This window comes from Neltuma alba, unplaced genomic scaffold (assembly GCF_004799145.2).
Source record: "Neltuma alba isolate B1F8T4 unplaced genomic scaffold, ASM479914v2 tig00003342_pilon, whole genome shotgun sequence".
Classification (NCBI taxonomy): domain Eukaryota; kingdom Viridiplantae; phylum Streptophyta; class Magnoliopsida; order Fabales; family Fabaceae; genus Neltuma; species Neltuma alba.
Window position 1 is genome coordinate 1 of NW_021633243.1, and position 16,821 is coordinate 16,821.

A 16,821-nucleotide genomic window follows, 5' to 3' on the forward strand; every position below is an offset into this window, starting at 1 on the left:
TTTCGTTTCATATGAAACCAACTTTTATTCAATTTTAACCTTCTTCTGAATTTAAAAAATATTACGCATACAAATTTAAGTGGAGAAAATCAAAATTAAATACAACGAATCCAACTATAGGCCTCCACTTAAAACAAATTCTTAATCAAGTCACAGAGGCCTTATTAAGAATTTTCTGGATATCAATTAAAAGACTAAAATAACCTTCTAAATATAAAAGGAAATTAAAGGTAAGAGTGTAATGCTAATTTGATTTGATTATTTAAGTTAAGATTAATTAGAATTTAATTAGTAAAATATACAGTACCACACCAAATATTAAGTTAAAAGAATGGCCCATCGTAGAAGCGATTTTATTTTGAGAAAATCGTAAAAGAAAACCGTCAAAATAAAAAAAATTACAAATCAAGGATCCATACAAAATTAGTATGGGTTTGGACACCAATAGTATGAGTTTTAATGGTAATTTTTTATATAAGGGTCCTTGTATGCAATTTTTCAATTTCAACAGTCTTTTTTTTGTGATTTTCTCTTTTATTTTTCTTACAAAATGTTTGGGATGAAACCAAATAATAGTTTAGAAAATCTTTTGCATAATAGATTTTAGAAAAATAGATTTTATGAAAAAATGATTTTGATAAAGTAAAAATGTTTGAGTAGTTGTCATCATAACTATTTTTTTATGTATAAATTACTAAAAAGGTATAAGTTAAAATATGATAATTATAGAAAAATAGATTTTAATTTATATTTGTGTTTTGAAAATAATAAATATATATATAATTAATTAATATTACCTCTCCCCCTTAATAAAAGAGCTAACTGGATATTCAATCTTATTCTAAATATAACATCTCAATCTACTTTATCTCTCATGTTTATTCTATTTTTTATATCTCAAACCATGATTTTATACCTTCAAAAGCAGAAGAAGAAGAAGAAGAAAGACCATGATTTTATACACCAAACTATGGTTTTCAATTTAAAGTGATTTTGCAAAAAAATCATGGTATTTGGCTACTTTTTTCAATCAAAAAAGTGATTTTACAAAAAATTAACAGTTTTAGATAGTCAGATCCCCAAACCATGGTTTCACACCTCCAAACTATGATTTTTCTTGTTACCAAACAATCCTTTGAGGATATTAGCCAAAGGGATTGAAAATATATTTTAATTTATATTTTTGTTTGAAATAATAAATTATATATAATTAACTAATATTACCTACCCTCTCCCTCTTAACAAAAGAGTTAACTGGATATTCAATTTGATTTTCAATATAATTCTCAATCCATTTTATCTCTCACATTTATCTATTTTTTATATCCCAAACCATGGTTGTATACCTTCAAAAGGAAAAAAAAATAGAAAACCATGATTTTATATCTAAACCATGGTTTTCAATTTAAAAAATGATTTTGCCAAAAATCATGGTGTTTGGCTACCTTTTTTATTTTTTTTTCCAGCCCATGGTTTTCAACCAAAAAGTGATTTTACAAAAAATTAACAAATTAACATGTTTAATAGTTGAAATCCCCAAATCATGATTTTACCCTTCAAACTATGATTTTTGCTTGTTATCCAACCCCCTCTTGGGGATACTAGCCAAAGAGATTGAAAGAAAGATTTTGTTTTCACCGTATATTTAAAATACAAACACACACTTTGACCCCCCCCAAAAAAAAAAAACAAAAACACACACCCAGCCCCCCTCCAACATCAATGATGCTTTCATCTTCGTTTTCTTAAATCATTGTTATTTTTAATTTATATCTATAAATAAGCACTTTAAATTATCAAACCAATTTCCAGAGATTTGGAAAGAATGTTAACAGATGGTGCTGACTATAGTTATCAAATCTGTTCTTCAATGATCCCAGTGGTTTTTATTGAACTAAAAAAACAGCAGCAACTAAGTAATTGTATATCAGCAACTAGTATGATATGCCTCATGAAGCTAAAAACATATGGAACTAATAAGCATTCAACATTCTAGATGATATGTTAGGACAACAAGGATTATAAATGCGACATGATTTAAACTTTTATGGTTCATTTCAACCAAAGTGCTCAGACAAAACAAAAATCTACAACGTAATCATTATGATTTGGGATCAAGCCTCTTCCATGTGGATGCTGTCAACTGGTACAAGGCTTTCTTCATGATTGAAAATAATTGAGAATTCATTGCCACATCTGCTGGTAGCAATTTTCTTCAATTCATTTGTTCTAAGATTTAACAGGGATAGAGAAGTTATCAATTCAGTGTTGTCTTCACGCTCAGTTTCACCGTGTCCAGACATATCATTAGTGTTGCAGACAAATTCATCCCGCAAAATACCTAATGGATCCATTCCCCAAAAATCTAATGGAACTGGCAAGCCTAGAGAGGTTCTTCTTATAGAAAATTTCTTAGTCCAATCATTAAGTGTTGCAGACCAATTCATCCCCCCAAATACATAATGGATCCATCCCCCAAAAAACCTAATGGAACTGGGGAGTCTAGAAAGGTTCTTCTTATAGAAAATTTCTTAGTCCAACTCCATCTCTCCTGAGATGCACCCATTCCCTTATCCAACACACACAAATCAATCAAATAAGTATCCATTGAAAAAAGTGTAGACTCTCTAGCGAGTGTAATCACACCAAGTTTGTTCTCATGCACAGTAAGCTTATCCTTTGAATTAGATTCTAAAGCAGCGAGTGGTATCAAAGTAAAGGTTTCCATTGCTATGTCAAATGCAACTACCAAACCAAAAGAATATTGACAATCCTTCATAACAAACGTTGACCCACGCCAAAACATAGCTCCATTAGCAGTGATAGTTTCAGAACAGAGATACACCCCTTCTAAGTTCCGCAATTCTATTTGCTTCCACCTTTGTGTGCTCAATGAATAGACTTCTACTTGATCAACCTCATCCCCACCTTCAGGAACATAAGCTACCAATGTCTTATAATCATCAACAATTGGACTGTACCCAAATCCTATATAGAAATTACCATCAAAATCATACTTTTTCCTGGACACCTGTTTAATCTTTCTAATCGATGGATTCCACAAGAAAAACGGAAGAACGCCTCCATAACGAGAACTTTTTACATAGAGAATCAAACCATTGCTGGAACTGACAATCCTACCACACACGGCAAGGAACCCATCTCGGGAAGGATTGTGAACCTCATGGAGTTGCTTCTCGCAGTCGAACAAGAATAAGTTCAAAGAAACACCACAGGAACGACCACTCCGTTGGAAAAGAAGACAACGGTTGTGATGAGCAGGTTGGTGAAGGTGGTCAGCGATGAAAGATGGGGTTTTGATTAGATTTTTCCAATTTTTACAGACACTTTGAAGTCGGATTAGGGGTTTTACCGGAATTCTTGTCAGAATATTTCTGATGATTTCTTGAGGAAGATACGGTGTGTCGCCATCCAATATCGTCTGCTTCATAGTGCTCGACTGAGAAGAACGCATCCCACAGCACCAAGAATGGGTAACTTGGGATTTTGCGGGAATCGGGTGGGAGAAGATGCTGGTTGGGTGCTGTTGCTTTCCCATTTACTATCGCTAAATCGTTTCTAATTAAAAATCAAGATAGACTTAAAAATAAATAAAAATACTTGCAAACAACTAATCAGTTAAACGTTCATTTCAGTGGCAAATTTGAACTCCTCAGATCAACTTATTTTTTTTCCTTAATAATGTTAACATAATAAAGAGCTAAAACATTTATTTAATCCTTTAATTTTATGTAAGATTTCAATTTAGTCTCTTAATTTTAAAAAGTACACTTGTAATCTTCTAATCCTAAAATTGTTATCTTAAACAATAATTTTTTTGGTAATAATAATAGTTATTTTGAAAATTAAACTTAATATGTTAGTATTTAGTAATGTTTTATTAATATTTAAGAGCTCAATATTATATTTTTTTAGTTAACAGTTTTATGTTAAATGACTAAAAATTTATTTTTTATAATTAAGGAACTAAAATAAAACCTTGTGTGTAATTAAACGACTAAAAATATACTTTAGCCTATAATAAAGTAGGTTTGTTTTATACGCAAAAATAAAAAAATGCAAGTTCCAACTAATTTAAAGGATAAAACTCTTTCAGTTTTATATTTTAACTTCTAAAAATATTGCTCATAAGAAAAATGGCAATGGAATTCATATTCCGAAATGTCCAAACCTATTTACTATTATTAAAAAGTTCTTACTTTTATTCTCAAGTAACTGCTCATCGTCTTGCTCTTCCTGTTTGGTTGGATCGTTCTTGAAGGACTCATAAACTTTGAAAAAAGGAAAAATTCAATTCTTACTTTTTGAAAATATTAACATGGAAAATGATTGTTTTTCCCCCTTATTATTCAACAGAATGTTACGCCAATACATGTATAGATTGAATTAGGGCTCAAACCGTTACCCCCTTCACATCAAACTATTTGAATCTGATCTAATCTCTAAGATCTGATTCAGATATATGAAATCAAGGAGAAAAATATTTAGAATTAAATATCAGTCAATAATACTCATAACCAAGTATAGAATCTAGCTGATTCAAGCCGACTTTGGTTTTACGTAAAACGATAATCTCCAACACTTTCATTTTGAACACGTAACCCGGAATTAAATAAAACAAAACCATATTAATCTAGTTGGTAAGGAATCGATTCATAACTTGTAAGGTTGTGAGTTCAAATCTCACTGTTAATATAGGGACCTTGTTGGTAGGTGCTCTTTGAGCCTGAAGACACGTCCTACTCTAATCAACTCAAATAACTAACTTAAATTTTTTTTTTAATATTCATAAATTAGTTATCTTTTATATTAAAGATCAGAGATAACATGATTTAGCAAGGAACAATCACGATAGAACTTGAAGCTCTTGATGCTCATCACGAAACTCTTGAGATCTAGCCAACAGCAGGATAGCATATATAGATAGGTAGATTCAACAAAGCTACAAACATCATGCACTAAAATCTCTAAAAGGCATCAAACCTTCATATGTACAAAATATTTTGCGTTTACCATTCCAATTCTCCATAAAATCTCCAAAAGGCATCAAACCTTCACATGTACAAAATAACCTGCAGCAAAATGTCTTACAGTAAATCTGCAGTATAACGATTAAGATTTAGTGTCAAAGCTCTTCAGTGTCATTGTTGCCAACCGGAACAAGGCTTTCCACATAATTGAAAACACCAAAACCAGTGCCACATTTGAGGAAGGTAAACCTCTTCAATTCATCAGTAGTGAGATTGACTGTAACAATATTTGGTCCATCATTCAGCACTTCATGTTCAGATGCAGTAACGCGTGATTTCAATACATAGAAATGGCAGATGATCATGTTCCTAAATATAACCCCTGGAAGTAATATGCATGGGTGCCTGATACTATATCTCTTAGTCCAATTCCATCTTTCCCCAAATGCACCTGTACCTTCCTCCATCACCCACAAATCAACCAAAGAAGATTCAAAGTTTCCAACGGTAGTGTGAGAAAGCATAGCAAGTTTATTCTCGTGCTCAGTAAGACTGTTGCAAAATGAATCATGTAATGCAGGGGCTGAAATAGGCGATGGTATGAAGGTAAACATTTCTGTTCCTATGTCATATGAAACTAACAAATGGCCAACATTTGGCTTAAACCCAAACCAAAAGATAGCTCCATTTGTGCAGAAACCATCAGATTTAACAGCTACACCATTTAATAAGTCCTCAAATTCCACGTTCTTCCATGACTTTGTACTAAGTGAATAAACTTCCACCCGATGAATCAGATCTTTAGGCACAAAAACACCAATACTCACAATCTTGTGATCATTAACAACTGAACTGAACCCGAATCCCAATTTGAAACTCTCAGTAGAATTAACAGTTCTGGCCACCAGTCTGACCTTTCTTGTGGCTGGATTCCATAATAAGATGGACTGAGATGGGTTACTGAGTCTGGCACAGAGCAAGCCATTGATAGAACCGATGATTACAGCACCAGCTAAGTATTCATTCGAAGGTGCGCGATGAACTTCAAGGACTTGCATCTCGCGATTGAGCATATACAAGTCCAAAGGATTAAGAAGAGGATGGCCATGTAAAATAAGAGAAGGGTTTTGATGAGTGGAGTGGTGGAGATGGTCTTCGATGAAAGATGGGGTCCGAAAGAGATTTTTCCAATCTTTACACACACATTGAAATCGGATTAGGGATCTCACCGGAAGCCGTTTAAGAATGTTTCTGATGATGTCTCCGGGGAGAAATGAGGCGTCGCATTCCATTACCACCGGCTTCACAGCACCCGGCCCAAATCTTTCAGAACAAAGCCTTCGCGATCGATCGGGCCTGTTGGAAAGAAGAGAGGTGCGTCGTTAATATTTTTATTTTCCTGAAAAGGTATTTTTTATCAATAATAATAATAATATTTGGTTTTTGGACATATCAATTATGGGAAAAAATTAAGAATTTAGACAAAAATACAAAATATAGATTATGTGTATGATGAAATATATAGTTCCATTTTTTAAAAGTAATTTCAATTTGATCCTGTTCCGTATCACTAATTCATAGTAAGTAACAGGGTAACGTCATGAAATAGTTTATCATGTGTGTCCAGTACATTAAAATATCTTGTATATATCCAATATTCTGAAATATTTTTTCAAACGTGTTCAGTATATGAAAAAAATACTGAAAAAAAATGTGCTTGATAGACATGAATTTAACAAACTTTTTTGAGGAGTTAAATGACAAAAAAATTGCTTATGAAATGAAAAGTTAATAATTTAAGGGTGAAATTACATTATAAAATATTTTAAATTGTTGAATCCATATAAAAAATACTTCAAATTACCGGACATACCAAAAAACTATTTTAGAATACTAAGCGCACCTAATAAAATACTTCGAAGTAATAAACGTATCTTAACCTCAAATAATAATCACTTATAGTTTCTTTCTTCTAAGATCATTTTTAGATCTTATACGGTATTAATACTATTTTTAAGAAAATTGGTAAAAAGTGTTCATTGATAATTGATAATTTTATCAATAAGGACTTGATATATCTTTATACATAGAAACTACTGGTACTCTATAAATGTTGTACCCGCATCTCATTCTCACTAACAAAATTGTTAAAGGTACAATTTTCCTTTTTTTTTTTTTTAATGTAATTCACCAGGTTCTCAGTGCACCATACAGGTTGCAATATTAACATTGTTTTCAGTTAGATTAGAAAGCAAATTTGCTCCGATCTAGTATCATTGGCGCAATATGTTTTTGAACAATTCAAAAATAATATAACGTCGTCCTGTAACAACATTATTTGACTATTAGTTGAACAATTATAAATGTTAAAAAAAAAAACAATTATATCTGTGGTAAAATTTCAGCTCACGGAAATAACAACCATCCTTCAGTTTTATATTTCAGCTCTTAAAAATATTTCTCTCAAGCAATATGCCAATGGAATTCAAAATCAGACTACTTCATAAACCAGAGTTAAGCATAAGCTGATCATCAGCCTCAAAATCTCAGCATCCCCTTGTTGAGAGCCAAAGCCTCGCACACAAAGAAGGCAGAATTTTTTGTTTTTTGTTTTTTGGGTTACAAATCAAGGCATCCCCCAACCAAAGTTGAAGGCTAACCCTTGTCCCGTGCAACCAGTAGAGCCCTCCCCAAGGTATTGTTGAACAAGTAGGATTGGAACCTCTATTTTTTTTACCAGAAAAAAGTAAAGTCCACCCACTTATGGCCTGGCCAGTCACAACTAGTTCGAGAATACTTGGGTAAAGAACAGAGAAATTGCATGAGAGAAGCAATTACACAAATCCATGACAGAGTTCCTGAGAATGACCCCCTACTCCTGCTTCTTTAGCAATATTGTCTTCAGGCCTTGCACATACAGAATGGTCTAAACTAAAAAGTGCTAAAACAAAGTAAATATACAATGCAATAACTACGATTTAGGACGTTGGTTTTTCAACGTGGGTGCTGTCAACTGGTGCAAGACTTTCCACATGATTGAAAATATGACGACCACGGCCACATTTGCAGGTAGCAATTCCGTTATTTTTCACAGTGGACATCAACATAATCTCTAATAATCCACCATCCTCCACTTCATGTTGAGTTTCATTGAGTTCAAATCCAACAAACCTTCGGAGTCTAGGGACAATTTCAATATTAAAGTAGTAGATAATGCCATCCCCCCAAACCTTTTCTGAACCTGGGTATGAATGGAACCAATATTTCTTGGTCCAACTCCGTCTCTCCTGAGATGCACCTGTGCCCTCCTTCATCACCCACAATATAGGGTCCTTCTTCATCCGCAATAGAGTGGCATTGGTAGAAAACATAGCAAGTTTGTTCTCATAAACGGTAAGCACAGTAAGTGCTTGAGGGTATATCACAGGCATTGGTATCAATCTAAACTCTTCTTTTGCTATGTCAAATGACACTATCAAATTTTCTGACCCATGCCAAAACATAGTACCATTAACAGTGATAGTTTCATGAAACAGTCTTATACCCCTCAAGTTCTCAAATTCTACTTCCTTCCATGAATCTGTGCCTAAGGAATACACTTCCACTCTATTAACCTCGAGACCAAATTCATAAACTCTCACAATCTTATAACGATTAATAATTTGACAGTGCCCAAATCCTAAAATGCAGTTACCCTTAAAATCGTTGATAGTTCTAGGTATCTTTCTCACATATCCAGTAGCTGGATTCCACAACAAGAGGGAAAGAGGGGACATACCAAATTCATCGAATTCAACACAAAGCAAGCCATTACTAGAGCCGATTACGTTAGCACCTCGCAACGAATCGATCAAAGGTGGGTTCTGAAATTCACGGACTCGCTTCTTTTCATCGACAAGACATAACTTCAAAGAATCAGCTCTGTGATTCAATTGTATGAGAAGAGAAGGGGTATCATCATGATGGCGATGGTAGAGGCGGTCTGCAAGGAAAGATGGAGATTTTAAGAGATTTTCCCAGTGTTTACAGACACATTGGCATCTGACTAGCGATTTGACAGGGATTCGTTTGAGAATGTTTGCGACGATTTCTTCTGGAAGAAACGGTATGCCCGCATCCACTAACATCTGCTTCTTCATGGTGATCGATCGGAAAGCACAGAACCGATCTCTTATCGGAGAGTGATTTAATAATTTTAAATAAAGTTGTGTGCCTCGACCGATGGGCGAGAAGCTCGAAAACTTTTTCCTCTTGTAAAACCGGAAAGGAATAGAATACTTTGGCGTTCGCATGCCTGAGGAGCACGGAGCGCTCAGCACTCAAAACGCCCGGCGTTTTGACTGCTCGGAGCTTGATGTTTTTTTCCTTAAAAAAAAAAAAGAACTACCTCAAATCATTGATATAAAAAACTAGTTTGATATTTGATTTAATTTTAAATATCAAATTTCAATCAATTTTATCTCTTATATATATATTTTAATATAATCATTATAATAATTGCACATGTAAAAAATTTAATCAATTAGAGGTTTTAGTTAATACACATAATTAGTAAAAAATATTTTTAAAAAAAATATTTATTTATTATAAATAAATAATTTAGTTAATATTTTTAATACACTTGAATTAGTCGAACTAACTCTTATAAGTCCAAAGGATTAAAAAGAGAGCGGCCATGTAAAATAAGAGAAGGGTTTTGATGAGTGGAGTGGTGGAGATGGTCTTCGATGAAAGATGGGGTCTAAAAGAGATTTTTCCAATCTTTACACACACATTGAAATCGAATTAGGGATCTCACTGGAAGCCGTTTAAGAATGTTTCTGATGATGTCTCCGGGGAGAAATGAGGCGTCGCATTCCATTACCACCGGCTTCATAGCACCCGGCCCAAATCTTTCAGAACAAAGCCTTCGCGATCGATCGGGCCTGTTGGAAAGAAGAGAGGCGCGTCGTTAATATTTTTATTTTCCTGAAAAGGTATTTTTTTTATGAATAATAATAATAATAATAATAATAATAATAATAATAATAATAATAGGTTTTTGGCCATATCAATTATGGGAAAAAATTAAGAATTTAGGTAAAAATACAAAATACATACTCCTCCGGTCCTAATTGTAAGACCCTTATACACACTAGTATAAGAGTCTTATATTTAGGACCAGAAGAGTATTATGTATATGATGAAATATATAGTTCCATTTTTTAAAAGTAATTTCGATTTGATCCTTTTGACCTAGTTCCGTATCACTAATTTAAAATAATTAACAGGATTGAGTTGAAAGAAATTGAACTTTTCATAGTAACTAACAGGGTAACGCCATAAAATATTTTATCATGTGTGTCTAGTACATTAAAATATCTTGTATGTATCCAATATTCTGAAATATTTTTTCACATGTGTTCAGTATATAAAAATACTGAAAAAAATATGTGCTTGATAGACATGAATTTAACAAACTTTTTTGAGGAGTTAAATGACAAAAAAATTGCTTATGAAATGAAAAGTTAATAATGTAAGGGTAAAATTACATTATAAAATATTTTAAAGTGTTGAATCCACATGAAAAATACTTCAAATTACTAGACATACCAAAAGACTATTTTAGAGTACTAAACACACCTAATAAAATGCTTTAAAATGATAGACGTGTCTTAACCTTAAATAATAATCACTTATAGTGTCTTTCTTCTAAGAGCATTTTTAGATGTTATATGGTATTAATACTTTTTTAAGAAAATTGGTAAAAAGTGCTCATTGATAATTGATAATTTTATCAATAAGGACTTGATATATCTTCCGTTGCCATATTAACATGGTTTGGATCTAGCGGAAGGAGCTAATCACCCACAACGTGATGAATCAAAGCTCAAATTTCCACTAGACCTTAAATAAGATTGTCTCCAATTCAGTTAGATTAGAAAGCAAATTTGCTCCCATCTAGTCTCATTGGCGCAATATTTTTCTGAACAATTTAAAAACAATATAACGTCGTCCTGTAACAAGATTATTTGACTATTAGTTGAACAATTATAAAGGTTAAAAAAAAAACAATTATATCTGTGGTAAAATTTAAGCTCACGGTAAATAAATAACATCCATCCTTCAGTTTTATATTTCAGCTTTTAAAAATATTTCTCTCGAGCAATATGCTAATGGAATTCAAAATCAGACTACCTCATCAGACTCAAAATCTCAGCATCACCTTGTTGAGAGCCAAAGCCTCGCACACAAAGGAGGCAGAATTTTTTTGTTTTTTGTTTTTTGGGTTACAAATCAAGGCACCCCCCAACCAATGTTGAAGGCTAACACTCGTACCGAGCAACCAGTAGAGCCCTCCCCAAGGGCTTGTTTAACAAGTAGGATTGGAACCTCTATTTTTTTCACCAGAAACAAGTGAAGTCCACCCACTTATGGCCTGGCCAGTCACAACTAGTTCGAGAATACTTGGATAAAGAAGAGAGAAATTGATTGAGAGAAGCAATTACACAAATCCATGACAGAGTTCCTGAGAATGACCCCCTACTCCTGCTTCTTTAGCAATATTGTCATCAAGCCTTGCACATACATAATGATCTAAATTAACAAGTGCTAAAACAAAGTATATACAATGCAATAACTAGATTTAGGACGTTGGTTTTTCAACGTGGGTGCTGTCAACTGGTGCAAGACTTTCCACATGATTGAAAATATGACGACCACGGCCACATTTGCAGGTAGCAATTTCATTATTTCTTACAGTGGACATCAACATAATCTCTAATAATCCACCATCCCCCATTCCATGTTGAGTTTCATTGATGAGTTCAAGTCTAAGAAGCCTTTGGAGTCTAGGCATAATTTCAATATTGAAGTTGTAGATAATGTCATCTCCCCAGACGTTCTCTGCACATGAGTATGGATGGATCCAATATTTCCTAGTCCAACTCGATCCCTCCTCAGATGCACCTGTGCCCTCCATCACCCACAATAGAGGCTCCATCCGCAATAAAGTGGCAGTGATAGAAAACATAGCAAGTTTGTTCTCATAAACTGTAAGCACAGTAAGTGCTTGAGGGTATATCACAGGCATTGGTATCAATCTAAACTCTTCTGTTTCTATGTCAAATGACACTATGGAATTTTCTGACCCATGCCAAAACATAGTGCCATTAACCGTGACAGTGTCATGAAAAAGTCTTTTGCCCTTCAAGTTCTTATATTTTATTTCCTTCCATGAATTAGTACTTAAGGAATACACTTCCACTCCATTAACCTTGAGATCAAACTCATAAACTCTCACAATCTTATGATCATTAATAATTTGACAGTACCCAAATCCTAAAATGCAATTCCCCTTAAAATCATTTATAGCTCTAGGTATCTTTCTCACCTTTGTAGTAGTTGGATTCCACAACAAAAGGGAAAAAGGAGACGTACCAGATTCATCGAATTCAACACAAACCAAGCCATTACTAGAGCCGATTAGGTTAGCACATTGCAACGAATCGATCGAAGGTGGGTTCTGAAATTCACGGACCCGCTTCTTCTCATCGACAAAACGTAGCTTCAAAGGATCAGTTCTGTGATTCGATTGTAAGAGAAGGGGAGGGGTATCATCATGACCGGGATGGTGGAGGTAGTCTGCAATGAAAGATCGAGTTTGGAAGAGATTTTTCCACTGTTTACAGACACATCGGAATCTGCTTAGGGATTTGATAGGGATTCGTTTGAGAATGTTTGCCATGATATCTTCAGGAAGAAACGGGCATGCCATCATCCACTAACATCATCTTCAGGGTGTTCGACTCGAAAGAACAGAACTGATATCTTGTCAAGAATGATCCAATGATTTTAAATAAAGTTGTGTGCCTGGACGATGAGTGAGAAGCCCAAAGTCTTTGGACTTAGATTCTCTCCACTTCTTCTCTTATCTTCTTCCCTTCCACTACTCTCTTTAGCCCTTTACAACCATTAGATTAAGATTTTAATGATCCAGATTTAATATTTTATAATATTTTATAAAAATAAATATAATTATAAAAATAAATAAATAAATTTAAACTATTAAAATCTAATTTGAACAGCTCATATCTACAGATTATTATCACAGAGCAATTTTTTTTAACTTTTTTTAATTACAGTTATTAAGTGTTTAGACCATATTTTAACAGTTTAAATTTATTTATTTATTTTTTAATAATATTATTTTTATAAGATGTTAAATCTGAATCATTAGAATTTTGATCCAATGGTTGTGAAGGGAAAAAAAAGGATAGTGGAAAGAAAGAGGATGGAAGAACAAGCGAAGAGAATCCAGATCTAAAGCGTTTAGGTAAAACAGTAAAAGAAAAGAGCACTTTGATGGGTCACACGGGATTTCGCCGCCTGGAAGGCCGAATGAGGGTGTGTTTGGATGAAACCAAACCGTGGTTTGGAAAAGTGATTTTGGAGAATAGATTCTGGGAAAAATAGATTCTGTGAAGAATAGATTTTGTAAAAAAGTGATTCTGAGAAGTGAGAGTGTTTGGATAGTTGTTATCAGAAGCACTTTTTATATATACAAATTACTAAAACAAAGACATAAGTTAATATGATAATTACAGAAAAAATAGATTTTATGATATATTTTAATTTGAAGGAATAAAATTGTTAATAATATGTTTTTTACCAACATAATTAATAATACATAAGATAATATAATTAATAAATAATTAATGTGTATATATATTTATAAAATATAAGATTAAATATATTTATAAAAAAATATGTTTATAAAAAAAATAACAAGATATATATCATATAGGCCCTCACACTCTTCCTTCTTTCTCCAAAAGCAAAAAAATTTTGCTTTTTCCAAAACCATGGTTTTGGATTTTGGAGGGGGTGTTTGGGTAGATTATTCCCCAAACCATGGTTTGGGTCCCCAAACCATGGTTTGGGGTGTCACCCAAACACACCCTGAAGCAGCAAAACACCTTCTGAACAATCTAAATCGTTCAAATTACATTTTTAAGATTCAGATTTAATATGTTTAAATAATTATATTAAAATAAAAAATATTTTTTTAAAATAATAATTAGGATATTATTTTTATTTTTTATTTTATATCTATTAAATCAATTATTTTTAAAAATAAAAATAAAAATTAAATTAAATCTAAATCTCCAGATCTTGTTAGTTTGAGATGTTGGTCAAAACTAAAAGGGTTAAGGTGCACCCAGCATCCCCAAGTATTTAGCCAGGTGCACCCAGTGGCCTAAAGTAATTTATGGTGCAATTTTACCCTCAAAGTAATTAAAATGGTGCACCGGTATCCCATGCTAACAGATCTGTTAGTTTGACCGTTAAATTGATGAATCAGCACAAGTTTGACTAAAATGATCTGACGTGGCATGTCTAATAAGCAGATGATGTGGAATTTTTTCGGGATTAAGGTGCATCCAGCACCCCCAAGTATTTTTTCAGGTGCATCCAACACCCCTAAGTGTTTTTCTAGATACACCCAATGACCTAAAGTAATTTATGGTGCAATTTTGCCTCAAAGTAATTAAAATGATGCACCGGTATCCTATACTAACAAATCTGTTACTTTGATTGTGAAATTGATGAATCAGCACAAGTTTGACCAAAATAATCTAACCCGACATGTCTAATAAGCAGGTGATGTGGAATTTTTTTCGTCTGCCACTGCTTTGTTTTCTCTGTTCAGTAAATGCTTTCTTCGGCTTTTGGAATTTTTTTTAGAGTAAGAAATCTTTTCAGAGATACTCCTCTAGTCCTATTTATAAGGTAGAGAGAGAAGATATTTTTTTGTCCTATTTATAAGGCACTGAGAGAAATTTTTTGTATGGATGTGCAAATTTACCCCTCATTTATTATTGTGTTGACTTTGTTTATATGAGGTATAATGTATATTAAATAGGGATAAAGTTGAAAAGTTATTAAAATTTAAATGAGAGTTAATAAAATTTAATGTTTTCTTTGGTCTGTGTGAAACATGCTGGAAGTGTCTTATAAATAGGACCAGAGGAGTAATATTCAGACAAAACAATGGAATTAACAAGAAAAGCCAAGTCACCTGCTTATTAGACATGTCATGTTAGATTATTTTGGTCAAACTTGTGCTGACTCATCAATTTCACAGTCAAAGTAACGGATCTGTTAGCATAGGATACCGGTGCACCATTTTAATTACTTTGAGGGCAAAATTGCACGATAAATTACTTTAGGCCACTGGGTGCACCTGAAAAAATACTTGGGGGTGCTGGATGCACCTGGAAAAATACTTGGGGGTGTTGGACGCACCTTAACCCTGAAAAAATTCCACATCATCTGCTTATTAGACATGCCACATCAGATCATTTTGGTCAAACTTGTGCTGACTCATCAATTTAACGGTCAAACTAACAGATCTGTTAGCATGGGATACCAGTGTACCATTTTAATTACTTTGAGGATAAAATTACACTATAAATTACACTACTGGGTACACCTGACTAAATACTTGAGAGTGCTGGGTGCACCTTAACTCAAACTAAAAAGCACCCAAACTCATTCCGCCTTATAGCGCTTGTTCGGGGTAAAGTAAGCCGCTGAAGTAATTGAGTGGGCAATATATGTCCTTTGTGGTCCACAGTCCGCATGGACACGATGGGGTGGCCATTTGTGGACAATTTATAATAAAATCCCACTTTAAAAAATTAAATATAAAAAATCTCCTAAAATAATTAAATTATTTTAAAATATTAAAAGGATCTTATTGCAAGAGAATTTATTTGTCTAATTATCAAATTACTTTTTTTTAAGTTTGTATTAATAATTAAAAAAGTGATCGTTGACAACTTAAGGTGTAAGTAATTGACAACTATCACAATAGATATTGACAACTCATGTATTACATTTTGTGATATGTTAAGAAAATGTGTTGTCAATACCTACATGATAGTTGTTAATCCTTACATCTTAAATTGTTAATGACTTCTCTTTCAGTTGTTAATACAAACTTAAAAAAAAACAATTTGATAATTAAACAAATAAAATTCATTATGGAGGACTTCAAAATAATTTAATTATTTTAAGAAACTTTTTTATTACAATTTTTCCTTGGAAAAATGACACATGAAGAAGCTTGAAAATGTGAAATGCCGATTTGGAAAGCTATAAAAATGTAATGACAGAAGGGAAGTTCTTACCAAATTAGAATTTTGAAATTTAGTGAAATGACAAAAATGCCCTTTGTTTTTTTTTTTTAAAGAAGCTTAGCCCCTTACCTGTGGCTGGCGACCGACAGTCGGCAACCGGTTATCGGCCACCGGTGCAGTGGCTATCGATAGAGGTTTTTTGTCACAGGTTTTTTTTTTGGCATGGGAGAATATTGTAAGAAGTGATGGGGGGGATTTGATCACACAACCCCTTGCCCATTTGAGCCAACAAAAAGATAAATGACCATTAGGCCATCAAAGACTTCTTAACCCTATAATGCAAACAAAAATATAAGTTGATTCTTTTACTGTGACTCCAGCCCATGACAACAATTTACCTGAGAATGACAAGTCTTAATTAAGAAATAACAAGTCTAAATTTGATATTAACAAAGCAACTTTTCATTATACATAATAAGAAGTAGCATGTACATTAATTAAAAATGACCGTAATTTATTTGAAAATGACACATCTTCATTAAAAAATGACAAATATAAATTTGAGATTAACAGTATGTCTTTTCCTGATACATAATAAGAGCATGTACATTAATTAAAAATGACCATAATTTATCTGAAAATGACACGTTTTTAGTGAAAAATGACAATAATTTATTTGGGAATGTACATGTTATTTCTTATTATGT

The 16,821-nt window shown here is 33.0% G+C and overlaps 4 protein-coding genes across 4 annotated transcripts; all 4 read right to left on the minus strand.

The window, feature by feature from the left end:
- Window positions 1-2,443: 2,443 nt before the first annotated feature.
- On the minus strand, window positions 2,444-3,559 carry LOC114741268 (F-box protein CPR1-like). The gene has a single exon (XM_028929522.1). It carries the CDS (start codon window positions 3,557-3,559, stop codon window positions 2,444-2,446), a length of 1,116 nt encoding a protein of 371 aa, XP_028785355.1.
- A 1,373-nt stretch (window positions 3,560-4,932) lies between these two features.
- LOC114741267 (F-box/kelch-repeat protein At3g23880-like) lies at window positions 4,933-6,304 on the minus strand. The gene has a single exon (XM_028929521.1). The coding sequence runs from the start codon at window positions 6,281-6,283 to the stop codon at window positions 5,147-5,149; it is 1,137 nt and encodes a 378-aa protein (XP_028785354.1). The 5' UTR covers window positions 6,284-6,304; the 3' UTR covers window positions 4,933-5,146.
- A 1,665-nt stretch (window positions 6,305-7,969) lies between these two features.
- On the minus strand, window positions 7,970-9,130 carry LOC114741269 (putative F-box protein At1g32420). Its single transcript, XM_028929523.1, has one exon. The coding sequence runs from the start codon at window positions 9,128-9,130 to the stop codon at window positions 7,970-7,972; it is 1,161 nt and encodes a 386-aa protein (XP_028785356.1).
- Window positions 9,131-11,443: 2,313 nt separating this feature from the next.
- Window positions 11,444-12,747, minus strand: LOC114741270 (F-box/LRR-repeat/kelch-repeat protein At2g27520-like). The gene has a single exon (XM_028929524.1). The coding sequence runs from the start codon at window positions 12,745-12,747 to the stop codon at window positions 11,617-11,619; it is 1,131 nt and encodes a 376-aa protein (XP_028785357.1). The 3' UTR covers window positions 11,444-11,616.
- Window positions 12,748-16,821: the final 4,074 nt, after the last annotated feature.